Source organism: Ruditapes philippinarum, unplaced genomic scaffold, assembly GCF_026571515.1.
Source record: "Ruditapes philippinarum isolate M1 unplaced genomic scaffold, ASM2657151v2 ctg2695_1_1_1_1, whole genome shotgun sequence".
NCBI lineage: Eukaryota > Metazoa > Mollusca > Bivalvia > Venerida > Veneridae > Ruditapes > Ruditapes philippinarum.
The window spans coordinates 1-26,315 of record NW_026863612.1 but is presented as its reverse complement, the minus strand read 5'-3'; the positions used below and the strand labels follow the sequence as shown (position 1 = coordinate 26,315).

Genomic DNA, 26,315 nt, shown 5'->3' with positions numbered 1-26,315 from the left:
ACACTAAAAGCCACTTCCCACTGAAACCAGTGACACATTAGCTGAATATATATCATAAAATAAATTCTGTGACAAAAGGAATGGAAGATATTTACTTACTATATTTTATAATGCATTTAATAAGACACAAGGGAGACAATTTTGATATCAAATTTAACTTTGTACTGTAACACTTACCTCCCCTACCTGCATAAATAACCTGACATTAACCTACACAAACAAAATATCACTATACCATGTCTTGCAAGCCTATACAATTAAATGTGTACCATGAATTTGTGGAAACAAGCACCCGCTACTTCAGATTACCATACCTTTCTTTGGAACCAATAGATGTTTTAAATTTCAACTTTTCTTGCCAAAACAGGAAACCAACTGTTTATACACAGTGAATGATTTGTATACACCAAACTCTACAAAATACACTGCTAAATTTTACTGTGTGTTTTGTAATAATTAAGGGTAAATAAGTCATAGAGGTAGATGCTTGGAACAAGTTTCTAGATGACTTCTATTTTGCCTTGATTCTCCTCATTTCGCCTAGTTTGCTTAGAAACGCGAAAATACAGTAACCCTGATGTTATGAATGGAAAAAACCTATCATCTTTATGAATAATACCTTCCATCAACGGAGGTTCATCCTCGTAGTTGTCTCCCCCTGGTGGTGCTGAGAAGGCTTGTGCCGAGTCAGGAGTGAGGATGGACGGATTATATGGCGCGGGTTGTTGGCCGGTGTAACTTGCCTCCATTCCATAATTAGTGCTCTGGTTACTGTAATCGAACTGACCAAACTGCCTGAAATCACAACCAAATGATGTTCAAACAAACTCTTTATGTAAATCTTAAAGGGACTCCACTGAGGTTTTTTGACATGACAGAATTTAAATAATTTTAATTATTCAAGATTAATCCATTTGATGTAGGTCTAGACTAATAACTTGTCTGCAAAATTTCAGATCAAAACATCTTTCTAAATGCCAAAGGTAATCTATGCAAAAAATTCAAATTCTATTTTCAAAGGCATTTGAATCTCAGTGGAGTTCCTTTAATCAGTGAACTACAATGTATACAACTTGATTTGCTAATTAAGGTAAAGATACACAATAATATGTAACATACATGTCAGTGACACATCACTATTGTTGAATCATCAATTGAATAAGAATGACTGGCTGGTGCGTACATATGCCTACATCATTAATACAATTGCAGTTTAAAAAGATTTTTAATAGGATATATGGCCCAGTTTAAAGGATTGTACTAAGACATTTATAACCTGGACTGTTAGTCAAGATTTATATAGCAAAAATAGCATATAAACATGGCCATATAAACTGTCAAAAATTTTTTAAAGAGCCAACATGTACATTGTACTACATTACATGCATTATTGGGTTAAAATCAAAATTTATTCATAAACTTACAGCAGCCTAAAAGTATAAGAATGATTAAAGTCAAGATTGTCCAATGATATTATTACAATATCAGTAATATTTCAATAACAATATGAATGATTTGTCTCGCAAACTGATAAGTTAAACCAATTCAAATTACAGCATACATGTCTCATAATAAAAATTGTAAGCTTATTTCTAGTTGTATTTATCCTTTTTATAAATTAGTAAAATTGTTTGCGTCAATTCCAACATTTATCTGGAGATATGTCTCTTATTTCTGACCACATCTGAAACATTACTGCAGTCAGGTAACCATAGGTGATTACTGTAAACAGGTCTATGAAAAAGTTGTATATCTTAAGTATTTCAACAATGGTTAAGGAAAATTATCATGTACACCTGTGTACAAGTATACATAATTACATTTTATATAATAAATAAATCTACTTCTTTCTATAAGCAATAACAAGCCTTTTAATTCTCTGAACAAAAAAGAGCAATCCCATAATTAAATGTACAACAATTTATAAAAAAAAAAAACCCCAAAAAAATGACCTAATTGTCTACTTGCAAATAAAATCCAGGGCCAACCCTCCAACAATGAAACATTTTAGAAACCAATGTCTATGTACTTTGACTTAAAGACTATCTTTTACATCTAGAATTCGTACAAGGTTTCATATTTAAACATCATGATAAATGGAACAGTAAAATCATGTAATATAAATGGTTGACAGACACCATATAACTCACAGTACACCATGAGTTTATCACAAGCTAAAAATCTATCTTATGAGAGAATTCTAATCAACACCAGTTCTGTTTTAGAAATATCAATGTTTTGTATTAAATGGGATTTTTTTTCAGAACAAAAAGCTATTTGCCGGTTTTCAGTGAGTGAATTAAATGTTGAATTGATGTATCAAAATAACTTAAATGAGAAATTTTTTTTTATTTTTTAATGCAGAAAGATCAAGTAATGAAGGAATGAGGTAAATAGATTTTACAGCATACCTGTGAGTGCTTTAAATAGTCATAGGGTTTAAATCAACCATACATTACAATAACTTCACTGTATAATAGGCAAAAAATCATGGGTAAAAGTTTGGAATTAAAAAACAATATCCTAAAAAACTAAGAGTCACTTTTAAAATATTAAGTTTTCATAACTGGCAGAGAACTTTTGAAAGTATGAATATCCTGAAAACTTTTACCCATGAGAAATGGATTTGCAATAACAATTTACAATTTTCTTCAAATAATACAATTTTCTAATGAATATTATAATTGTTATATTTTTGCTTATTTCTTGCAATGACATGGTCTGACTGCTTTCTTACTGGCAGTTAAACATCCCTTTCATAAATGCTAGTTGAAAGTTATCATGTTGCAATAATAAGCTGTGGAATGTTTTACAGAAATAATGCTGTAATGTCAGTGCAAATCCATGAATTTCTTTTTGTTCTAAACAACTTAAGCCCATATACTTACAGTATAAAATGTCTGTGGGATAAAATAGTTGTTATGTGTACAGTCTATATATTGAAGCAAGTTGTACATGTATGCTACATCATATAAACATATCTTAATTTGTTAATTACTGATGTATTATAAATTTGAGCCGCAACACGACAAAACCAACATAATGGGTTTGCGACCAGCATGGGTCCAGACCAGCCTACGCATGTTAGCAGTCTGATCAGGATCCATGCTGTTCGCTTACAAACCCTATAACAAGTAGAGAAACTGATGGCGAACAGCATGGATCCTGATCAGACTGCGAGGATATGCTGGCTAGTCTGGATCAATGTTAGTCGCAAACCCATTATGTTGGTTTTGTCATGGCGAGGCTCATTTATACATTTGAAATCTGTGTATTAAAGTAGCCTTCAGCTTTACTTTTCTGTTGGTAAAACAAATCTTTGTTGTTTCAAACTAAGTATTTCAGTAATTTTATCATGGCATCATATCACTGTGAAGCCTTCCTCAAAACAACATCCCGAGAGCTATTTACAATGTATTACCTTCAGTGATGTTCTAAAAATAGAAAATTGGGAAATGAATTGTCTGCTTTACTAATTTAAAAGAATAGAAAGTGGACTGATAAATTAAAGGTATCAAGGGGTTTCCTTAGTGTTTATGTATTATATCGTCGGCAAATTTCATTTTCCACCTTTAACAATTATATGAAACAAGTTATCTTAATATATGGTAATATATTTAACCTTGAGAAAAGCTGAAGACTGCTTTAAAGATTACATATAAAGGATTATGGATAGATAATCTACAATGTGATTTCTATAGAAGAATAATGCTGTAAGCATCAAGTGTGTTTACTTTTTGAGCTGCGTATTGACAAAACCAACATTGTGCGTTTGCGACCAGCATGGATCCAGATCAGCCTGCGCATCTGCGCAGTCTGATCAGAATCCATGCTGTTCGCTTTTAAACTCTATTACAAGTACAGAAACTGATAGCGAACAGCATGGATCCTGATTAGACTGTGCGGATGCGCAGGCTGGTCTGGATCAATGCTGGTTGCAAACGCATTACATTGGTTTTGTCATGACACGCCTCATTTTATCTTGTAAAAAATCTTGTAAAAAATAAAAACGTAAAGTAAAGATTACAATGTTGTGTCTTAAAAAATGAATGTTATTTTATATTTCTAAATTAGCAGTTCCAGAAATATGTTTACAGTCTAGAACAAAAATTGTTTACTTTACAAAATACATTCCAAAGTACTTATCAATTACATTTATAACAAGTTTTGTATAAAACTTGCACAAAAAAGTAATTTGTCAATTCTAGAAGTACATGTACATGTATTTTACTCCTAGAATTCTATGTTACTGCATGAAATGTTAATGTCAGATACTGTATAAGAAAGTAAGAATATTTGTACAGAAGCTTGGATATTAAAATGTTAACAACTTAGACTTCAACTAGATAGTGACTAACAACAGTTTAAGTAAAGTTAAAGTCCAAATAAACATACTGAAAAATATAAAAGTTTCTTTCAAAAAGTAATTTGTCTTTCAAAAATTGCATATTTTTTAAGATATACTATGCTCATCTTAACTTAACTTAAGGTAGTATACTTTTATATACTTAGAGCTTTATTGAAATCTAGGAACCTATTACTGAATATGTCAAATTTTAATGAAAGAAGACAAAAGCTGTATTTGGGAAACAACATTCCCAATAACTGGTTAAGTTGATTTGGTCTTTTCATTAAAACACTGCTAGTTTTTTAATGACACTATGTTATTGTTGACACAATGTTTACCTATAGTGTGTAGAGTTTCAAACAAAACATAAATATCTTCTCTGTCCATATTAAAAAAAATGTTAATTTTGCATTTAAATGAGACTGTATACCAATTATCAGAATATTCAAATGTTACATCTAAGCATTATATAAATTTAATATTGCTTCTGCATAAAAAAACATGAATATTCAAGAAAATAAAACAAAACATCTTCACATGTATATAAATGAACTATTACATTCCAAGCTCCTGTTGGTTATTAGAATTATATAAACATAATACTACAAAATATTCTATATTTTTGTTTACATCCTTACCTCCCTTGATTATAATATGGATAGTTAAACTGGCCAAACTCTCTGTAATAAATATACCACATTGAAAAAATCATCAAAATATTATATTTTACATCTATTCTTCAAGGTCATGCTAGCAAACCTTCAAGGTCATGCTAGCAAACCTTCAAGGTCATGCTATTAAACCTTCAAGGTCATTCTAGAAAACCTTCAAGGTCATGCTATCAAACCTTCAAGGTCATTCTAGCAAACCTTCAAGGTCATTCTATCAAACCTTAACCTACTGGAACCCAAAGTGATAAGTCTTTGCCACTTTGCAACCTCACCTGCGTAGAGCCAGGCCAGTCGTCTGACAAAGCTCAATACTGTTGGTGGCATACAATAAAATCCCTGAAACTTCAAATGGATTGTTGCAAATTCAAAATTGAGCAATTCCATTACAAAAGTTCAGCAATTTAAAAGTGAGAACAGCTGACCTCCAATAATTCAAGTCCCTTAAGTTATTAGAGTAACATAAAATCTTTTTTCAGACATAACACACATTCAGCAAAATAAGAAACAAGAGGGCCATGATGGCCCTGAGGTCGCTCACCTGTATATACCCCCCCCCCCCCCGGGCCAATTTTTACCCAAGGGCTTTTATTTGTTTATTCGAACAGACTTGGTAGACACCCATAAGAAGATGTTTCATGCTAAACATCTAAGTTCTAGCTCATTGGGTTTTTTAAAAGAAGATTTTTTATGTTTTTACTATACACATATAGTTAAAAACAATGACACCCTGGGGCAGGGCCAGTTTTGACCCCGGGGCTTTTATTTGAACAAACTTTGTAGAAATTTACTAAAAGATGTTTCATGCTTAATATCTAAACTCTAGCTATATGGGTTTTTTCAAAGAAGATTTTTAAGTTTTTGCTATTATACACAAAAAAGGAAAATCAATTTTGACCCCAGGGCTTTTATTTGAACAAACTTGGTAGACACTCACTAGAAGATGTTTCATGCCAAATATCTTAGCTCTAGCTCTTTGGGTTCTTTAAAAGAAGATTTTTTTAAGTTTTTACTATATGCATATAGGGAAAATCAATGACCCCCTGGGGCGGGGCCAATTTTGACCCCAGGGCTTTTATTTGAACAAACTCGGTAGACACTCACTAGAAGATGTTTAATGCCAAATATCTTAGCTCTAGCTCTTTAGGTTCTTTAAAAGAAGATTTTTTAAGTTTTAACTATATGCATATAGGGAAAATCAATGACCCCCTGGGGCGGGGCCAATTTTGACCCCAGGGCTTTTATTTGAACAAACTTGGTAGACACTCACTAGAAGATGTTTCATGCCAAATATCTTAGCTCTAGCTCTTTGGGTTCTTTAAAAGAAGATTTTTTAAGTTTTTACTATATGCATATAGGGAAAATCAATGACCCCCTGGGGCGGGGCCAATTTTGACCCCAGGGCTTTTATTTGAACAAACTTGGTAGACACTCACTAGAAGATGTTTCATGCCAAATATCTCAGCTCTAGCTCTTAGGGTTGTTTAAAAGAAGATATTTAAAGATTTTTCTTTCGGTTGCCATGGCAACCAGAGTTCTGCATGGAATTAAATTCTTTGAACAATTTTTAAAGGTGACCACCAAAGGAACATTCCTGTGAAGTTTGGATGAAATTGGCTCAGTGGTTTATGAGGAGATGTCATTTAAAGCAAAAGTTTACGGACGGACGGACGACGCCGGACGGACGGACGGACGCCGGACGAAAAGCGATAACAAAAGCTCACCCTGTCACTTTGTGACAGGTGAGCTAAAAAGCAAGTGCATAGTATTAGAATGTCCTTTATTCTATCTATGGTATGCATAGACTTATGAGCTTCACTAGAAATGCTGAAAAGAAAATTAGATGCTTTACGACTGTAATTGAAATGACTTGACTTCTTTTCCAACACAGTTACCTCCCATGTCTATATGGGGTATTACCATCTCAGACACTGAAACAAATATTCATCACAGTACACATGAATTGCTCATGGAATTGCTTTCCTCATTGTCGGTTACACACTGTATATATATTCTGTACATACTACATTATCTAATGTAGTATGTACGGATATATACTACATTAACTAATGTAGTACATAAGGAATATATACCATGGGTAACCAACAATGAGCCATGCAGATAATAACCCATGGATAAAAATAAGACAAAAACTTAGCTTTGTTATAGTTTAAGAACTTATTTTGCGAAAGGTTCATAAAGACTATATAAAGTGCAGTAAATTTTGACTTACTGTTCTTGCCCATATCCACTTTGGGCGTAGTTTATATCTTGATTCTGATTCGGGTTGTTATAGTAATCACCACCACCACTGTAGAATCCATCATCTTGCCCAAAGCCTGACATTCTTCTTGAAATTACTTAAAACCAAACACTGGAAAGAAATGATTACTTTTTATTTATATAGCCACCTTGAATAGCAGGCACATAGGGCCTTGTAAGGAGCTGCTTGCAAAACAAACTATCATATGGTAAAACAAGAATGTTCAAAAGTTGATTTTACATGTAATTTATTAGTATATTTCAACTTGCTCTTAACTATTAAATTGCACAATAGGTATAATTTTTTTAACAGATTTTCCCAGACAAAGTGCCTGTTAAGTGTAATTGCTCCAATGATTTTACTGACTTTATTGCATTATCATGTAGCTTTAGTCAAAATCACACCACGTCTTAGGAAAATAGATTCTAAGGAATTTTTTGTTCTAAGTCAGAATCTATTTCAATTTATTAGACAAAATTTTATAAGCTTGTAATGTTCATGTTGTCCCAGCCTATAATTTTGCACAGAATAGTAAAAATAGCAGAGCAACATTATATTTATTAGGACAAAGTCATAATCTTGCTAGAGACTTCAAAGGCATGCAATAATTGTGTAGGCAACCTCTGACAACTTGCAATTAGTTTGGCTGTATGTACCTAGATAAAAATAGGAAAGTCATTTATAAAGAATTTAAGGAAAACTACATGTATGTTTATTCGTAAAATTATTTTTTATTTGTAAAATTGTCATGAATTTAAATAATGTAAATCATTGATTTGTGATTAGTGCCGTTACTAGTATTTATAAGTTTGGCAAGGTCTTCTGACAGAAGTAAAAACCAGTGAAATCATTTAGGACAAATTAATAAGGCTAGAATGAAACATGACTTATCAACATATTACTTTACTCCATTGCATATTCTATGAATGAATATTATTATGTCAAGTTCCTGGCCCGATTATTGGAAGACTTTCCCTACGAGTCAGTTTTTAGCATTCACATCATGTCACAGTATATAAATGTGTACCCTGAATACCTAAAGCAGTGTCTTTCAAATACAGACCCTGCTTAAATCTAGAACGAGACAATCAGTGTCGTTTTTCTAAGAATAATTTGATAACAGTGAACATAAAGGGACTACGATGATTCTTATCAGCTATTACTGATCTTGATGAGCTGGCCCGAAGGGCCTATGTGCAAAGCGAGCTTTACGGTAACGAGAGTACCTGCTAGATAGTGATGGTTTTGAAAACTTTTGTCCGAATTACTGAATTGACACATCGCAACTTTTCGAATTACAAGATAACGATAAAAGCCAATGTACTTTGATTGAAAATGGAAGTGTAGACTGGTCTCCTGCGCATTTATATGGGAACAATAATAGAAAGGGGGAACCAGAATAAACGGAAGTAGTGTATAAAACAGGCTGGTAAAAATGCCTGATAGGGCTTAGACATAGAATATCAAATTTCTAGAAAAGATCATTAATATGTTTCTTTCTCACTTGTTTTGCTTATTAAGCATTGATATATGATACAAATCAAAATCAAAATATTTTGGTTATCTTTTATTTTCTTAGAATTATTTCGCTTTTTTCTCATTTTCTAGAAACAAAATATTTGAAGTTCATGAAAATAATATTGTAATGTAAAATTCTAAATAGCAATGTGTCCAACAACTTCATTTTGCCCTAGATTATTGCGCCAATATCTTTATTCTATATATAATTATATTTGGATTAAATATTCTGTTTCTGGCATTTATATTTTGACAATTCTTTGACACTGAACATTATACTTTAGGTTTTCTCTGAAAATTGAATGAAATATATGCTGACAGGTGTTGGCGCAATGAATTAGAGTATAAAGAAGTTATCTAACCTATTTTGTTTTACACTTTTCATATGTAACATACTTTTTAAGTACTTCAAAAGATTACTGGAGGTTACGTACCACGGAGGATACGTACCAGGAGGTTACGTACCACTTATATATTTTGGAGGATACGTACCATATATATATAATTTATATAAAATACAAATAATATAGAGCATAACAATTATAAAAAAAGACCAAATTATAACTTTAATATTACTTTTTAAAAATCACATAAGAGCAATTAATATAAATGCAAACGTTTTACCTATATCTATGTATGATTATCACACATTCAGAAATTAGTAATCTAACAAATCACAAACAAATTGCAAACTATTGACATATAAGTGAATACACTGATTTTATCAGTGTGATATTATTTATTTATCACAACTCTGATCTGGCTTTAAGTAGATTCTGACAAGAAGACAGTAGCATCCAGGAGCGGTTTAGTGGAGCTGAAAAATATATAAATTGACTTGTTTGTAAATATGAGTCTGTAAATAAAATGTAACCTGCATATTTTCTGTTATCAATTATTTTGTCTTGTTTATTTCAGTTAAGTGCGTATAAATAAAACTCAAAAATATTTTTAAAAATACTTGTTAATTGTGTACTGTTGTTTCATTTCAGAGCGTGTCACATAATTATTGTTATTTTCATTTTATGCACAGTTCAGTTAACGTGTAAATAAAACTTAAAGTAATGTACAAATGATAAAATATGTAACGCTTGTTTAGTTTTTTATCCAAGGTAAGTAATTTTGTCCGGTTCTTATTATTTTGTTTATTTCAGTTAAAGGGAGACACAGGCAAAATTTACATTTCTTCATTTTGATTTTTTCATTCATTTTTCTATAAATGTCCAATGTCCTCAAAATAAATACACTAGGCAGTCATAGGAACAAAACTTTACTTCTTATAAAGAATAAAATGGTGGTTTCCTAACTTGACCCGCGTGGGTCAGAGCGTTAAGATATCACATAAGTTCCCACAGTGAACTATGGAAACGTTAAAGAGCATATCAAATGAATGACTTAAGACTTGTTTCAATCATACAATATCCACAAAATCTATTATTGTAACTTCCAGGGTTTCTTCAAGTCACATGGCTTGTTTTAAAACTATTCGGTGATTCTGTCGCGTCTAAATTTCGTTCAATACATCTAGATATATTTACGCTTCAGACCCAAAATATATAGAATTTATACAGAATTTCATGCTGGGACTTTAGAAAATGTTATTTTAGCGTGATTTGAGTACATTAAATCATTTTGCTGTGGTTTGTTTCATTGTACTGTTTCAATTTTAGTGTGTGTAATTATATTAGTGTTATTAATTATTTTTATCGTTTGTTCGTTTCAGTTTTGTGTTGTAAATAAAACTTGTTTTTTATCGTTAATTTTGGTTTGTTGTTTATTCTTATATATTCATACATATTTAATCTCATTACAAAATACAATTTAAATGCGCGAATTTGAACAATAAACCCGATAGTTTCACACCTTATCCCTTATTATCACTTTATTATATATTTCTATAGTGGTACGTAACCTCCAAAAATGGTACATTTATGCAGTGGTACGTAACCTCCATGGTATGTAACCGCCAAATTCCCTTAAAAAATTATGAGTTATAAAAACATGAAAAAAGGAAAATAAATTGCACAAAAGTGACAGTAGCCAAATATTTTCTTTCTGTTTATGTCAAATATTATTCTCAATAAACAAACAAAGTTTGAAAAAAATATCTTTATTTCTTTTCTAGAAATAAGATTTTTTATGACATAAGCCCGATCGGGCATTTTCACCAGTCTGTACAATACCTAATGACAATTTTAAAACGGAAAATGTAAAATAAAAATGAATGATTATTTTAAACTATTTTGCGGTAAATGGAAATCCAGCTCGCTTTGAGGATTTGCCTTTTTCATATTATTTCTCATTACTACTTATTAATAAAAAGAATCAATTTTTCAAATTATTATAAATAGACTGGCATTATGCTTATCCGAAATATATGACACATCAAAAAATAAATTATTTCATTTTCAACAAATCACACAAAAGAATGATATCACTATTTATATAAATATGACGGAAATATAACAATATATTCTTTAAATCAAGGATTACCAAGAACACAAAACAAGTTACGCGAAAACTTGTCTTACGTTATCTTGTTGGCGAAAATTTATCGACTCTCACGAAGTAAAAATCTTATACACACCGGTTTTCAACTTCCTTTTCCGGTTAGGACCACTACAGAAAGTGGTAAATATCAAACTGTATTTGATAATCCTTCTACATCAGGCAAATCATACCTCTAATCTCAAAGAAGAACTCAATTTTCAAAATAATGGTTTATATCTTCAAGTCTGCTGAAGATTTCCTTTCACAGATTTATTTATCTCTCTTCCAATAACACTTTAAAACTATATACTGACTGTGCACTCCAAAAAAATGTAGATTTGTGAACATTTATTTATTTGATCCACATTGATTTACATAATTACATGTAAAATAGAAGTACCCTGCGATTGTGACCGGCGGGGAAATGATAAATGCGTGGTTTAAATGAAAATCAGTAATTTTTCATAAATAAATTGATCAGCATTTTCTGACAGTTTGAGTTTCTCCAGATTAATGATAAAGGATATATGGACAAGCTGTAATTTAGTGTAAAGTAACAATAGATAGTCTAGAAATCTAAATAAAATGTCGGTACTTAAATTAACAAAACTTGCTACTAGACAAATACAAAGTACCGTTTTATTACGATTGTAACGATGTTTACTGGTCCTATAAATATGAAGTCGCTTTCGAGATATTTTTTCTTCAGGGCAAAGCAACGTCATATCAAAATTGCTCAAAAACCCATAGCATGTTCCGCCAGAAAATCGGGCGGAACGAAAAACAATGAAGACAGCATGTATTTACATAAGTTTTGACCTATTTATGAACAAAACTAAAAACTAATACCTTTTGTCAAAAAAATTAAACTGTCACATCCGAAAAATCATGATTAAATCCTCTCATGTATTTAAATTCCTTTTACAGCCGATAAACAAATGGTGACCATAAAGTGCGCGAAATCTGATTGGCTAATTCAAATGCAAGCGTTTAACTGAGTCGGAACAAACGAACGGAATATTTTTTTTAACGAAATAATTGCCCATGCATCGTCAGTGTGTTCGAATATATTTTTCCGTTCAAAAATTTGGAATCAATCTGTAAAGCACCTTGCTTAACCAGTATGGCTGATAGACAAAAATAGATTGATGTTTATATTTTATTTTAAATTGATAAGTACATTGTATGAGAGTTTTTGTGTATGATTGAGCATGAAATTGAAAGAAAAGAAGATAAGCTTTTGAATAAAGCTTGAAAGGCAAGACAATAGACATTTTTTGATTTTTTTATGATGTTATGCGTTTTGAGCAATAACTATTAGACGTCAGGCTTGACCGACATAAACTCTAACAAGCCTGTAACGTCTAATATATTGGACTACAATGTTTACATGAATATTTAAAGGGTAATTTTCTCTTTGGATGACTATTGCTTTAGTGAAAATAAAGTGAATATTGAAAAATTGTGATTAATGATAGAACAGGAAGCCACAGCTTATGAGGCAGTATTATCATTATGAATACATTTATTAAAAATCAATAAAAAAAATTATTGTAATGATTTATGACTGCTGTAGTGTGATATGTATCATATAATTTGTGTTATTCACATCCCATGTCCTATGAGGCCTAAAAAATAGGTTTGTTTCTGGTAACATCTTTGAAAAAAAGATGGGTCGGTAGGTAAGCATTTTTTACTCTGGAAAATGACGCTGCACTTTGAAGACGATTTTAACTTACCATACATCTAGCCTCAAAATCCATTGTTTTTCTGCCCGTAAATGATTCGTATATATCGTGCACCGTACTGCTATTGAAAACAGATTTGATGACGCTTATTTCATCTTTCGGTGTGAACATTTTTCAATTTTTATTGCCAGTAAAGTTGACAAGACTGCGACCAGGGCGCAGCCATTCTGTTGTCATGACATTGAGTAGGCTAAATTATTGACAAATTCATATGACGGTAAAAAAATCTGTTAACGCCCGTACCGGGATGGCTTTTCGTCAAATTTTTTTTTTGAAGGCTGTAAAAAAGTTTCAGTTGGCGCTAAAATGTTACGGTCGGTAGGGTTACCAGAATTAAACTCTTTTTTTAAGGCCTGATGGTTATTTGAAATTGATTGAGTTACATTTTTAAAACTGTTCAGTGTTAACTGTTATTGTAGCAACCCCAACTGATACGCCTACAGCTTAAGAAATTAGCGTAAAAATCGATAGTGTGTTCATAAAATTGATTGTAAAACATTAAATTTTAATATTGACCATTATAAAAGTTATATGAAATAAATCAGTGATAAATTGTCTTCAAAATGATATAAAATTCATTATTCATGCATATTATGCATTTTAATCATTATCAGTTAATCTTAATATACAGGTGTATTTTCGGCCGATTTTACAAAACCCGATTGTGGACACGCGCTTGTCACATGTATGCCGCATGACCTTATTTGCTGGTCATTTGTTGCTAATTAATATTCATGATTTTTTGCAACCAATCAGAAATATGTTTACATTTCACCGCGGAATTTTCGTCATTTAAATATGTTTACAAACAAAAAAGTTATGACGCCCGATACTCGCCGACGATTTGCTTGAAAACTATCGGTAAGTGAAGAAAAACGAATAGTGTTCTAGAAAATAAATTGAATTATCTTTAAAATGATTCATAAGTCATAAAATTATGTTGCCATTAAAGCACCCGCATCTACGATTAAATACAGCGAGTTGTGGAAATTCAACAGTCCATCAGAGTCCGCCATTTTGAATTCACCGACGCGGTGAAATCCGATTATTTCCATTACTGATTTATCACGTATAAACGAGTAACAAAATAAAATTATGGTAGATAAAGTCTTGGTTTATAATAAAATATATCAATATATAATTATTTTTTTAAATATTAGCGCATTTGTCTTTAAAATTGAGATATATGTTTCGGCGGGCACCTGCTCAGTTTCGGCCAATTTTCAAATTCTAATTTTTTTTGTTTTTTTTTACCGATGCTTCAGGTTTCAATGAGATATCGTATATTTAACAAGGAAATCACTTTTTATTAAATATTAAATTAATTTTTTACGGTTTTATAATTAATTAAAGCAGAAATTTATTTCTAATGAGCAATTTACATGGTGAATGCAGGGTCGACCTGCTGCCAGTGACAGTTTTAACTGAAAAAAATCTGTTAACCTCTACGCATATATATATATATAGGATAAATAATATTTTTAAACAATGTATTTAAACTTATTTTGCCAGCATTTCTTTTTAATTCATGTATGATTTATTATAAATACTAACTTTATACTTTATTTTTTTCCAGGTGCATGACAGACCTGACAAAAAAAAAATATCATGAAATAATATTGATGATGACAATATTTGACAACACTTGGATCATTTGGACAAATATAAGATGACAAACCAATGCTGTTAATGAATAATTCTTGTCATATAGTAGAATACATTACCAAACACAACAAGAACTGTCCCAAAATTGTTAATGGGGATGCTGAGATGTCTGCTTTATATTCATTGAAATCCCAAATCAGCTATGTTAAGAAATGGAGTCGACTAATTTCAAAGAAAATGGCTAAAGATGAAACTCCTTTAAAAACAATCTGGAAAAGGGGAGAAGCAGATCCTTCTATAGCATTTAAAAAGTATATGATACCAACTGGCATTTATCTGCAAAATATATGATAACAGTATACATTACCAATCATTGCAAGAACTGCCCCAAAATTGTAATGTGGAAGTATGTTTAATTGCCGAGATTTATGCTTATTCATTGAAATCCGATGAAATGAAGTCAACTAATTTCAAAGAAAATGGTTAAAGATGAAGAAGACTCCTTTTAAAACAAATCTGGGAAATGGGAGAAGCAGATCCTTATAAATAACATTAATTAATTTAAACAATTATGTCCTACCGACTGGCATTTATCGGCAGAATAAATCATATCGATATTATAGAGCTCTTGACAAAGACAACTGATATCCAGCCTCCAGGTGCATCAATTTATGTTAGCAATGAAAAACATTCTTAATTTTGATCTCAATTAATAGCAAATCAAATCAATTTCATTTCTTTTGGTCTAGTGAGGAATTTCGGGCTGTTTGACTTATGTTCAATTTAGAATATACTGCTATAATTCGAGACTGCGGGAGTTCTGGAAGAAGAGAGTTATTTACTAACTGCAAAAGAAGTGAATAATTATTTTTTGAGAAAAAAAAAGATAAAAGCATGACATTGCAGATGCTGTAGAGCAATTTGATATTCATTCATGTTGGATTTCATTATACAGTGCTGCTGTAGTTTCTTGTTACTTTATATATGTCGATAAATGAAAAATGAATAAATTTTTTCAAAAAATTTATCGATACCTTGCCCACTGTATTAGACTTAGTATGATTGTGGTCTTCTACAGTTAATGGTCTGTAAAATAACCCACTTATATTCAGTAATAACTAATCTACCTATATTCTAAATTTCATCAAAATATCTCAAATAATTAAACAATTATAGTATTTTAAGTGTGGAATTTGTCATTAACGTTGTCATTTCGGTTCCGTCAACACGAGAACATTTCTTGTTGATTGTATATACATTTGTAGTAAAAAAGGCGCAATTTCCATTATTAAATGTCATAACTGTTTCATAAATTTTAAATACATTTTGAAAAGGAAAACTGTTCTGAAATGCTTATCATGAGCACTATAAGATGAAATAAATTGTTTATAAATACAATAAAATAAAAAAATTAGTGTGGGGTTGCTAGTTATTGATTATAATATTTGATGTCATACCCAAGATATTTTAGTTTTCATACTAACGAAGCTTACATTTGATATTTTCAGGAAAGATGAAGACTCTTTTAACAACACAGACAATTGTTATTCCTGATGGGGGTATGTTACTCAGAAAATACATATTCATGATCTTAGAAGTTTATAAACAGATTAACTTGGCAAGAAACCCCCTCCGTGGTCGAGGGATTAGAGTTGATGACTTCTAATCCAGTTACCTCTCTGGCGTGGGTTCGATTCTTTGGTAGTTTAGCATGGAGGAAGGTAGTCTAGTACTGGTGTAACTCTCCAGTAACAATGGTTAGGAAACTACCCGCCTATATGTCACTGAAATACTGTAGGGAAAAGGCGTAAAAATGAAACAAACAAACAAAACAAACTTGGCAAGAAAAAAATCTTTACTGTAATGTACCTATTGTGTCCTCATTTGTAAGTTTTGAATTCTCTAAAATAAGTGAAAGGGATACTTTGATAAAGTTAAATATAGAACTTTGTACCAGAATAGGTATCCAGTGCAGAACATCAAAAGCAATCAAGTGTATAAATTTTTTAATTGAGTGATATTTTTAGCTTTAGTGAAGTACACAATGACATAAAATTTAATTTCAATTTTGTTTTGATTGTCTTTTGTGAGTAATGGTTGAAGTCCAAATATTATGAATATTTTTTGTGTAAATAACAGGCTTATACACAATTTGAGATACAGGCATATGGCATATATATTTGTAATTTTCAGTTAATATGTTTACTGTTAAACAGTTGATGTCAATGTCAAGTCCAGGAAGGTGATGGTAAAAGGTCCTAGAGGGTCTCTGTCTAGAACATTCAAACATTTGGCTGTTGATATCCAGATGGATGGCAAGAAGAAGATCAAGGTCATCAAGTGGTTTGGCAAGCGTAAGGAGTTGGCTGCTGTCAACACAGTCTGCAGTCACATTCAAAACATGTTCAAGGGTGTAACAAAGGTAGTTATGTAAATTTATAATATGAGATTACTGTTAGATTGCTTAAGCACATTGTGCCCAAAGGTATGCTTTTGTAATGGCATGAGATCAGTGATTTTCCTGCTTATAACACAGACTCTGAAAACAGCCTGTTCCCAATCGAAATTTACTTTAAAATCATGCAGTTTTCCTAAATATTTGAACTTAAACCTCCTTTTTTACTTTCCAAATAAGCAATTTTAGTGATAATTTTTTCCAAAATCAAGTAGGTAAAGCCTCTTCCCAGTTAAGTGAGAAAAATTACTGGAGATTATTTTTCAATTGTTTAAGCACATTGTGCCCAGAGGTGAACATTTATAATGGCATGTTTTCCAGGATTACTGTATTCCTAGAAGCTTTCGCAAAAGAAGTAATTTGTGTTTTTCATAAGGATGGCATTTTTGCAACGATAAACTTTTGCCTGATAGTGACCTCGAATTTTAAGTCGCCTGGGATAAATATATTATATATATTACAAATATCACATTTAGGTTTATGTATTTGTCCACTCTATAAGCATAGGTAAAAGTTATGCTTACTCATCAGAGTATTTTATAATGACCTAATGAAAATCTAAGTGGTTGAAGCCCAAAATGTTTGTGGATTTGTTACATGCAGCTTTTTATGCTCCCCGAAAAAAAATTCGGGGGAGCATATAGTCGCCGCCTTGTCCGTCCGTCTTTCCGTCCGTCCCTCCCCTGTTTTTGTCCGGGACATAACTTTGAAACAACAAGAGGTATCAACATGAAACTTTGTAGGTAGATAGCTCTCATTGAGTAGGTGTGCAGTGCACAAGAACCGTAACTCTGCCTTGCCTAATTTTTGAATTATTCCCCTTTGTTTATTTTTACACTGAAGTTTGTCCGGGACATAATTCTAAAAGTATAAGAGGTATCAACATGAAACCTTGTAGGTAGAAAGATCTCATTGAGTAGGTGTGCAGTGCACAAGAACCGTAACTCTGCCTTGCCTAATTTTTGAATTATTCCCCTTTGTTTATTTTTACACTTTGAAGTTTGTCTGGTACATAACTCTAAAAGTATAAGAGGTATCAACATGAAACTTTGTAGGTAGATAGATCTCATTGAGTAGGTATGCAGTGCACAAGAACCGTAACTCTGCCTTGCCTATTTTTTGAATTATCCCCCTTTGTTTATTTTACACTTTGAAATTTATCCGGGACATAACTCTAAAAGTATAAGAGGTATCAACATGAAACTTTGTAGGTAGATAGATCTCATTGAGTAGGTGTGCAGCAGTGCACAAGAACCGTAACTCTGCCTTGCCTAATTTTTGAATTATCCCCCTTTGTTTATTTTACACTTTGAACTTTGTCCAGGACATAACTCTAAAACTATAATAGGTATCAACATGAAACTATGTAGGTAGATAGATCTCATTGAGTAGGTGTGCAGTGAACAAGAACCTTAACTCTGCCTTGCCTAATTTTTGAATTATCCCCCTTTTTTTATTTTTACACTTTGATCTTTGTCCGGGACTTAACTCTAAATGTATAAGAGATATCAACATGAAACTTTGTAGGTAGATAGATCTCATTGAGTAAGTGTGCAGTGCACAAGAACTGTAACACTGTCTTGCCTACTTTTGGAGTTATTGCCCTTTGTTCATTTTGACACTTTGAACTTTGTCCGGGACATTACCCTAAAATTATAAGAGATATCAACATGAAACTTTGTAGATAGATAGGTCTCATTGGGTGGAAGTGCAGTACTTAAGAATCATTACTCTGCCTTGCCTTATTTTGAAGTAATTGCCCTTTGTTTATTTTTACTTTTTGACTTTTGTCTGTGACATAACTTTAAAACTATTAGAGATATCAACATGAAACTTTGTAGGTAGCTAGATATAATTGGATATAACTGCAATGCTGAAAGAACCTAAACAAAGCCTGGTCTAATTTTGGAGTTATTGCCCTTTGTTCATTTTTACACTTTGAATTTTACCCGGGACATAACGCTGATATCATCAGGAAACTTTATAGATAGATAGATCTCATTGAATAGAAGTGCAGTGCAAAAAAACATAACTCCGCTTTGCCTAATTTTGGAGTTTTTTGCCCTTTGTTCATTTTTTTATACTTTCTTGTGTCCAGAACCTTCTCGGGGAGCATCACCGGGTTCAACCGGTTCTTGTTTTTTGTGGAAATAATTTCTAGGAATACAGTATTAACTGTTTAATCAAGTGGTAGAAAAACCTTATACTTTAAATGATGTCATTTCCATGTCTCTTTTATGAATGAATTCTTATAATGACATGAATGTCTAGACATGAATGTCTAGAGGTTAAGTATTTTGCATGAAGCATCTCCTTGTGGTCCTCTGCAAAAGTTCTTTAAATCATGTCCCTTCGGTCAGAACTGGTAGTCAGAACTGGCCCACCATGGGGTTCATTTAGCTTATATAGACTTACAAATTAAAACAAATCTTATTGCAGGGCATTTTTTGTCAAAATTGTGAAGAGGCCTGGGCCTGTTCATTTTGTGAAAAAAGCATGATATGTCATAAAATTGTGGGGAAAAAATGACTATTACTTGGCTTTTCACAACATTTTGGAATCTCAAATTATGGTTAATTATATTTTCTGACCTGTGTAAAATCTGCTTTATGTCGGTACGTTAACCCGGTTAACATGCATAAAAACCATTTTACTTGATTAAAACTATTTCTGTGTTAATGCAACTGGCGTAAATCAAGTTTTACCGGAAGGTTAACAATGTATTTTGAAAACAAAGTCCCAATATTTTGTGAAATTTCTTTTGAAATTGTGATTTTTTTTCTGCCGCTTTGTAGAAAAAAAGTGCAATTTTGAATTGTGAAGGGGCCTTATATTGGTCCCTGTTATAGAAGTAAAAAAAAGTCTTGTATTGTGTAAAATTTCAATCTGCTTGTCAGGAAGCATTTTGTAGCAGACATCTACAAATATTTTTAAAATTATGCAGCCTAGGGAGTAAAAATGTCAAAACTGGACATGATGTCATTACTGGCTTAAAAAAATTTCTAGCATTATCCTCTGGTGAGCGATGTCAGGACCATGTTTACTTGACTTTATGTTGTTGGTACATTGTGACTTGTCTCGGATGAAAATCTCTGATTGTCTTATTACTGTGCATAGTCGGAGAATTGGACAATTTCCTAAAATTGTTTTCTGTATTCCATTACTAATATTATGTCATGTTATTTGTTTTAGGGATTTTTGTACAAGATGAGATCAGTGTATGCCCATTTCCCCATCAACGTTTCAGTTTCTGATGATAAAAAGGCTGTTTCAATTAGAAATTTCTTGGGAGAGAAATACACAAGACATGTAAGCATGTTGGAAGGTGTCTCCATAAACAGTGCCCCAGGACAGAAAGATGAATTTCATCTTGCAGGAAATGACATAGAATTGGTGTCCAGATCAGGTAAATATCAGTTGATGGAAAGTTTATATAATTTTTATGCTCCCCGAAAAATTTCGGGGGGTGGGGGGGAGCATATAGTCGCCGCCTTGTCCGTCCGTCTTTCCGTCAGTCCGTCCCCTTTTCTTGTCTGGGACATAACTTTGAAACAACAAGAGGTATCAACATGAAACTTTGTAGGTAGATAGATCTCATTGAGTAGGTGTGCAGTGCACAAGAACCGTAACTCTGCCTTGCCTAATTTTTGAATTATCCCCCTTTGTTTATTTTACACTTTGAACTTTGTCCAGGACATAACTCTAAAACTATAATAGGTATCAACATGAAACTTTGTAGGTAGATAGATCTCATTGAGTAGGTGTGCAGTGAACAAGAACCGTAACTCTGCCTTGCCTACTTTTTGAATTATCCCCCTTTGTTTATTTTTACACTTTGAACTTTTTCCGGGACATAACTCTAAATGTATAAGAGGTATCAACATGAAACTTTGTAGGTAGATAGATCTCATTGAGTAGGTGTGCAGTGCACAAAAACTGTAACTCTGCCTTGTCTTATTTTGAAGTTATTGCCCTTTGTTTATTTTACACTTTGAATTTTGTCTGGGACATAAGTCTAAAACTATAAGTGGTATCAACATGAAATTTTGTAGGTAGAAAAATCTCATTAAGTAGGTTTGCAGTGCACAAGAACTTTAACACTGTCTTGCCTACTTTTGGAGTTATTGCCCTTTGTTCATTTTGACACTTTGAACTTTGTCTGGGACATTACTCTAAAATTATAAGAGATATCAACATGAAACTTTGTAGATAGATAGTTCTCATTGGGTGGAAGTGCAGTGTTTAAGAATCATCACTCTGCCTTGCCTTATTTTGAAGTTATTACCCTTTGTTTATTTTTACTTTTTGACTTTTGTCCGGGACATAACTTTAAAACTATAAGAGATATCAACATGAAACTTTGTAGGTAGCTAGATATAATTGGATAGAACTGCAATGCTTAAAGAACCTAAACAAAGCCTGGTCTAATTTTGGAGTTATTGCCCTTTGTTCATTTTTACACTTTGAAATTTACCCGGGACATAACTCTGATATCATCAGGAAACTTTATAGATAAATATATATCTTTGAATAGAAGTGCAGTGCAAAAATAACATAACTCCGCCTTGCCTAATTTTGGAATTTTTGCCCTTTGTTCATTTTTTTTATCAGCTCACCTGTCACAAAGTGACAGGGTGAGCTTTTGTGATCGCTTTTCGTCCGGCGTCCGTCCGTCCGTAAACTTTTGCTTTAAATGACATCTCCTCATAAACCACTGAGCCAATTTCATCCAAACTTCACAGGAATGTTCCTTTGGTGGTCACCTTTAAAAATTGTTCAAAGAATTTAATTCCATGCAGAACTCTGGTTGCCATGGCAACCAAAAGAAAAAACTTTAAATATCTTCTTTTAAAAAACCATAAGAGCTAGAGCTTAGATATTTGGCATGAAACATCTTCTAGTGAATGTCTACCAAGTTTGTTCAAATAAAAGCCCTGGGGTCAAAATTGGCCCCGCCCCAGGGGGTCATTGATTTTCCCTATATGCATATAGTAAAAACTTAAAAAATCTTCTTTTAAAGAACCCAAAGAGCTAGAGCTAAGATATTAAGCATGAAACATCTTCTAGTGAGTGTCTACCAAGTTTGTTCAAATTAAAGCCCTGGGGTCAAAATTGGCCCCGCCCCGGGGGTCATTGATTTTCCCTATATGCATATAGTAAAAACTTAAAAAATCTTCTTTTAAAGAACCATAAGAGCTAGAGCTTAGATATTTGGCATGAAACATCTTCTAGTGAATGTCTACCAAGTTTGTTCAAATAAAAGCCCTGGGGTCAAAATTGACCCCGCCCCAGGGGGTCATAGATTTTCCCTATATGCGTATAGTAAAAACTTAAAACAATTTCTTTTAAAGAACCCAAAGAGCTAGAGCTAAGATATTAAGCATGAAACATCTTCTAGTGAGTGTCTACCAAGTTTGTTCAAATTAAAGCCCTGGGGTCAAAATTGGCCCCGCCCCAGGGGGTCATTGATTTTCCCTATATGCATATGGTAAAAACTTAAAAAATCTTCTTTTAAAGAACCATAAGAGCTAGAGCTTAGATATTTGGCATGAAACATCTTCTAGTGAATGTCTACCAAGTTTGTTCAAATAAAAGCCCTGGGGTCAAAATTGACCCTGCCCCAGGGGGTCATAGATTTTCCCTATATGCATATAGTAAAAACTTAAAAAATCTTCTTTTAAAGAACCCAAAGAGCTAGAGCTAAGATATTTAGCATGAAACATCTTCTAATGAGTGTCTACCAAGTTTGTTCAAATAAAAGCTCTGGGGTCAAAATTGGCCCCGCCCCAGGGGGTCATTGATTTTCCCTATATGCATATAGTAAAAACTTAAAAAATCTTCTTTTTAAGAACTCAAAGAGCTAGAGCTAAGATATTTAGCATGAAACATGTTCTAATGGGTGTCTACCAAGTATGTTCAAATAAAAGCCCTGGGGTCAAAACTGGCCCCGCCCGGGGGGGGGGTCATTGATTTTCCTTATATGTGTATAGCAAAAACTTAAAAGTCCTCTTTGGAAAAACCCAAATAGCTAGAGTTTAGATATTAAGCATGAAACATCTTTAAGTAAATATCTACAAAGTTTGTTAAAATAAACGCCCGGGGGTCAAAACTGGCCCTGCCCCAGGGGTGACATTGTTTTTTAACTATATGTGTATAGTAAAAACTTTAAAAATCTTCTTTTAAAAATGCCAATGAGCTAGAACTTAGATGTTTAGCATGAAACATCTTCTTATTGGTGTCTACCAAGTCTGTTCAAATAAACAAATAAAAGCCCTTGGGTAAAAATTGGCCCGGGGGTGGGGGGAAAGGCTTCAAATGAAACAAACAAACAAAACAAGTTGATAAAGTCTTGTATGAGAAAAAACATTTCAGTCTTATTTTGTGAAACTACAATGCCAACAGTTTAGATATTTAGCATGTAGCATAACCTTGTCAGGGTTCGCACAGGTCTTGAAAAGTGCTTGAAAACAATCTCTGTCTTGTAAAGTGCTTGAATTGAGGGTGTCCTTGACAAAATGCTTAAAAAGGGCTTGATTTTGAACAAAAAAATCCTTGAAAATATCTGATTCTTGTAAAAATAACAGTGATCGTCAATTAAAAAGGAAATTTAAACAATTTTTGTTAAAAATGGAAAGGAAAACTTTGTCGAGAATTTTTATTTACTTATTTATGTTTGGTTAATCATGAGTATGAAATGAACAGAAAATCTGTTTGGTGTCATTGAAATATGTTTTTGCATGTGTACAACGTCATTACCGGTTTTCAGGAGAATAAATAAAAAGTAAACTTTGATAATTATGGTTAAAAAGTCTAAGAACGGAAAAAATGAATGTTCTTGTTCAAGTTGCTTCATGATTATCCAACAGTTAACATACAAAGCAATGTTTGGAATGCCCATTGCAGAGTATTGGCGAATATGCATGAAGATAATTGAAATAAATGGTATACATGTGCTAAAGTGAAAGTCCATAACGAGAAGCAATATATTTTAAGAGAGGAAACACCTTCAAGGAAAATGAAGGATAAATGACTGTGATACGGTGCCTGAATGTACAATTTGATTTTAGACAAAAATGTTTGCTTGACAAATTGATTGTTTGCAGGAAATCTATTGCCGAACGATGTCAGAATGTCTTTGAAAATGCAAAATTGGCCTTTAAAAAGTCCTTGTCAATGAAAAGTGCTTTAAGTTATTTGACAGATTTCTGTTTGAACCCTGCTTGTGAACATCTGTGATTTGCTTTTCAAGCAGCATGCCTCAAGATTCATGATGATTTTAATTAAATTGTTTATAATGCATTTAAAAGTAAAATCTGGTGAATTGAACGAAGAAGGTCATTTACACTAACATATTACAAACGGCACTTATAATCCATGTAAACTACCAGACAGGTCAAAACATTCAAAAATAATGTTTAGATATATATGGTGATATTCACTGCAAAATCTGTCATTAATTGCATAATGCTTGAATCTTTTTATAAATCTTAGTACATTCTTTATCCAGTTTGATTTTCTTGAAATATTTTGGCTCATCTGGAGCCGTGCTGCTTTAATTGGGTAGAAAAAAGATTTTCAGGTCTCAAAAAATCTGGAAAAGAGGCAATTCCTTCAGTTTAATCAACATACATGTAACCTTGAGCATAGAGATCTTGTTTAGACCAAAATTGTTTCATTTTAGTAACTATTATTAGAGAGTTTGCACCAATGAAGTCATTGAAATAGGCCTGCACTATTTCCACTTCCGACAACTACATTAGTCTTTGTAATAAAGGACTTTACTGTTGTTCTTTTGGCCTGAAATATCAGAATAATGATTGTTTCTGTTAGTTCTAATCAAGTAAAATAAGAAAAAAATCTAAAACTAAATGTATTTCTTTTTTCAGCTGCTCTTATTCAACAGTCCACTTCTGTAAAGAACAAGGATATCAGAAAGTTCTTGGATGGTATCTACGTTTCTGAGAAAACTACAGTCGTGAAGGATGAGGATTAAACATGGACTTTGTTGTAAAGAGAAAAATAAAGAGAAAAATTGCACCATTTGTGTTCTCTTGTGTTTGTATATACCAAATGCTGGAAAAAAAGTAATATGGCAGAAAAGAGAAATGTAGAAAAAGTTATGTTAATTGTTGTAGATTAAATTATTGAACCATTTAGTACAAGTTAGTGTCACTGATGAATAACTTGATAATTAATAATTAGTCCTGACAACTATTATAGAATTGGAATATCATCTCATTCTATTTTTAGCTCACCTGTCACAAAGTGACAAGGTTTGAGTTTTTGTTATCACAATTCATCTGTCCGTCCGTAAATTTTTATTTCAAATGACATCTCATAAATCGCTAAACCAATTTCATTCAAACTTCACAGGAATGTTCTTTTGGTGGTCAATTTAAAAATCATTGAAAGAATTTAATTCCATGCAGAACTCTGATTGCCATGGCAACCGGGGAAAAAACCTTAAAAAGTCTTCTTTAAAAAATCAAAAGAGCTAGAGCTTAAATATTTGGCATGAAATATCTTGTAGTCAATGTCTCCAAAGTTTGTTCAAATAAAAGCCCTGGGGTCAAAATTGGCCCCGTCATTTATCATAAAACATCTTCAAATGAGTGTCTACCAAGTTTGTTCAAATAAAAGCCCCTGAGTTAAAATTGGCCCAGCCCCAGGGACCTATATAAGGTGAGAAACTTCAGGGCGATCATGGCCCTCTAGATATTTTAATTCAACTTGAATATAATATAAATAGATACTTAAATAGAAATATTTTCAGTGTTGCAACCTTTGATCAAAGAACTAAGTTCTGTTGAAGATGTAAAAAAAGGTGAGAAAATTCTTGAAACAAAAGATCTATGAATGGGAAATATAATCATGAAATTGACATTAGAAATTTTGTTTGTTAAAGAAATAAGCCTGCACCATGATTCAGTGACATTAACAAATAGTCTGTTACATAAGGTAGCAATACTATACGTATACAGTATTGATTGTATAAATGTGACAGAAAATTCTGTATATTTAAGACCAGCTGGTATGTTTCAATAATGAATACCCTTTAATGGACACAGAAGTTAATTTATTTGAAGAATTAGTTGCAGCGTTGTTTAGAAAGGACTTTTTGCATTAATTATTAAGTTGTTAAACATCGACTACGTTGTAAATCGTCAACACCCAAAATATTAATTTTTATACCCCCGAAACGAAGTTTTGGGGAGGGGGT

The 26,315-nt window shown here is 32.4% G+C and overlaps 2 protein-coding genes and 1 long non-coding RNA gene across 5 annotated transcripts in view; 2 read left to right on the top strand and 1 right to left on the bottom strand.

Moving 5' to 3' along the window:
• LOC132722701 (protein YIPF5-like) overlaps positions 1 to 11,397 on the bottom strand; it is a 91,206-nt gene extending 79,809 nt beyond the window's left edge. The window contains exons 1-4 of one of the 3 annotated variants that reach the window (XM_060707224.1): positions 11,329 to 11,397; positions 7,250 to 7,390; positions 4,987 to 5,028; positions 620 to 795 (exon numbers count right to left, since the gene is read on the bottom strand). In XM_060707224.1, coding sequence (XP_060563207.1) covers positions 620 to 795; positions 4,987 to 5,028; positions 7,250 to 7,362 — 331 coding nt within the window. In that variant the 5' untranslated portion in view covers positions 7,363 to 7,390; positions 11,329 to 11,397. Of the gene's footprint in view, positions 1 to 619; positions 796 to 4,986; positions 5,029 to 7,249; positions 7,391 to 11,290 lie in introns of all 3 variants that reach the window. The other 2 variants (XM_060707223.1, XM_060707225.1) reach the window with 2 other exon arrangements.
• LOC132722702 (large ribosomal subunit protein uL6-like) lies at positions 11,349 to 25,132 on the top strand. The gene is made up of 5 exons (XM_060707226.1): positions 11,349 to 11,428; positions 16,149 to 16,199; positions 16,857 to 17,062; positions 20,288 to 20,501; positions 24,982 to 25,132. The coding sequence occupies exons 2-5, from the start codon at positions 16,154 to 16,156 to the stop codon at positions 25,086 to 25,088; spliced, it is 573 nt and encodes a 190-aa protein (XP_060563209.1). The 5' UTR covers positions 11,349 to 11,428; positions 16,149 to 16,153; the 3' UTR covers positions 25,089 to 25,132.
• On the top strand, positions 13,762 to 15,665 carry LOC132722700 (uncharacterized). The gene is made up of 2 exons (XR_009624650.1): positions 13,762 to 13,896; positions 14,612 to 15,665. It is a non-coding gene; the product is annotated as an uncharacterized LOC132722700 (long non-coding RNA).
• Positions 25,133 to 26,315: the final 1,183 nt, after the last annotated feature.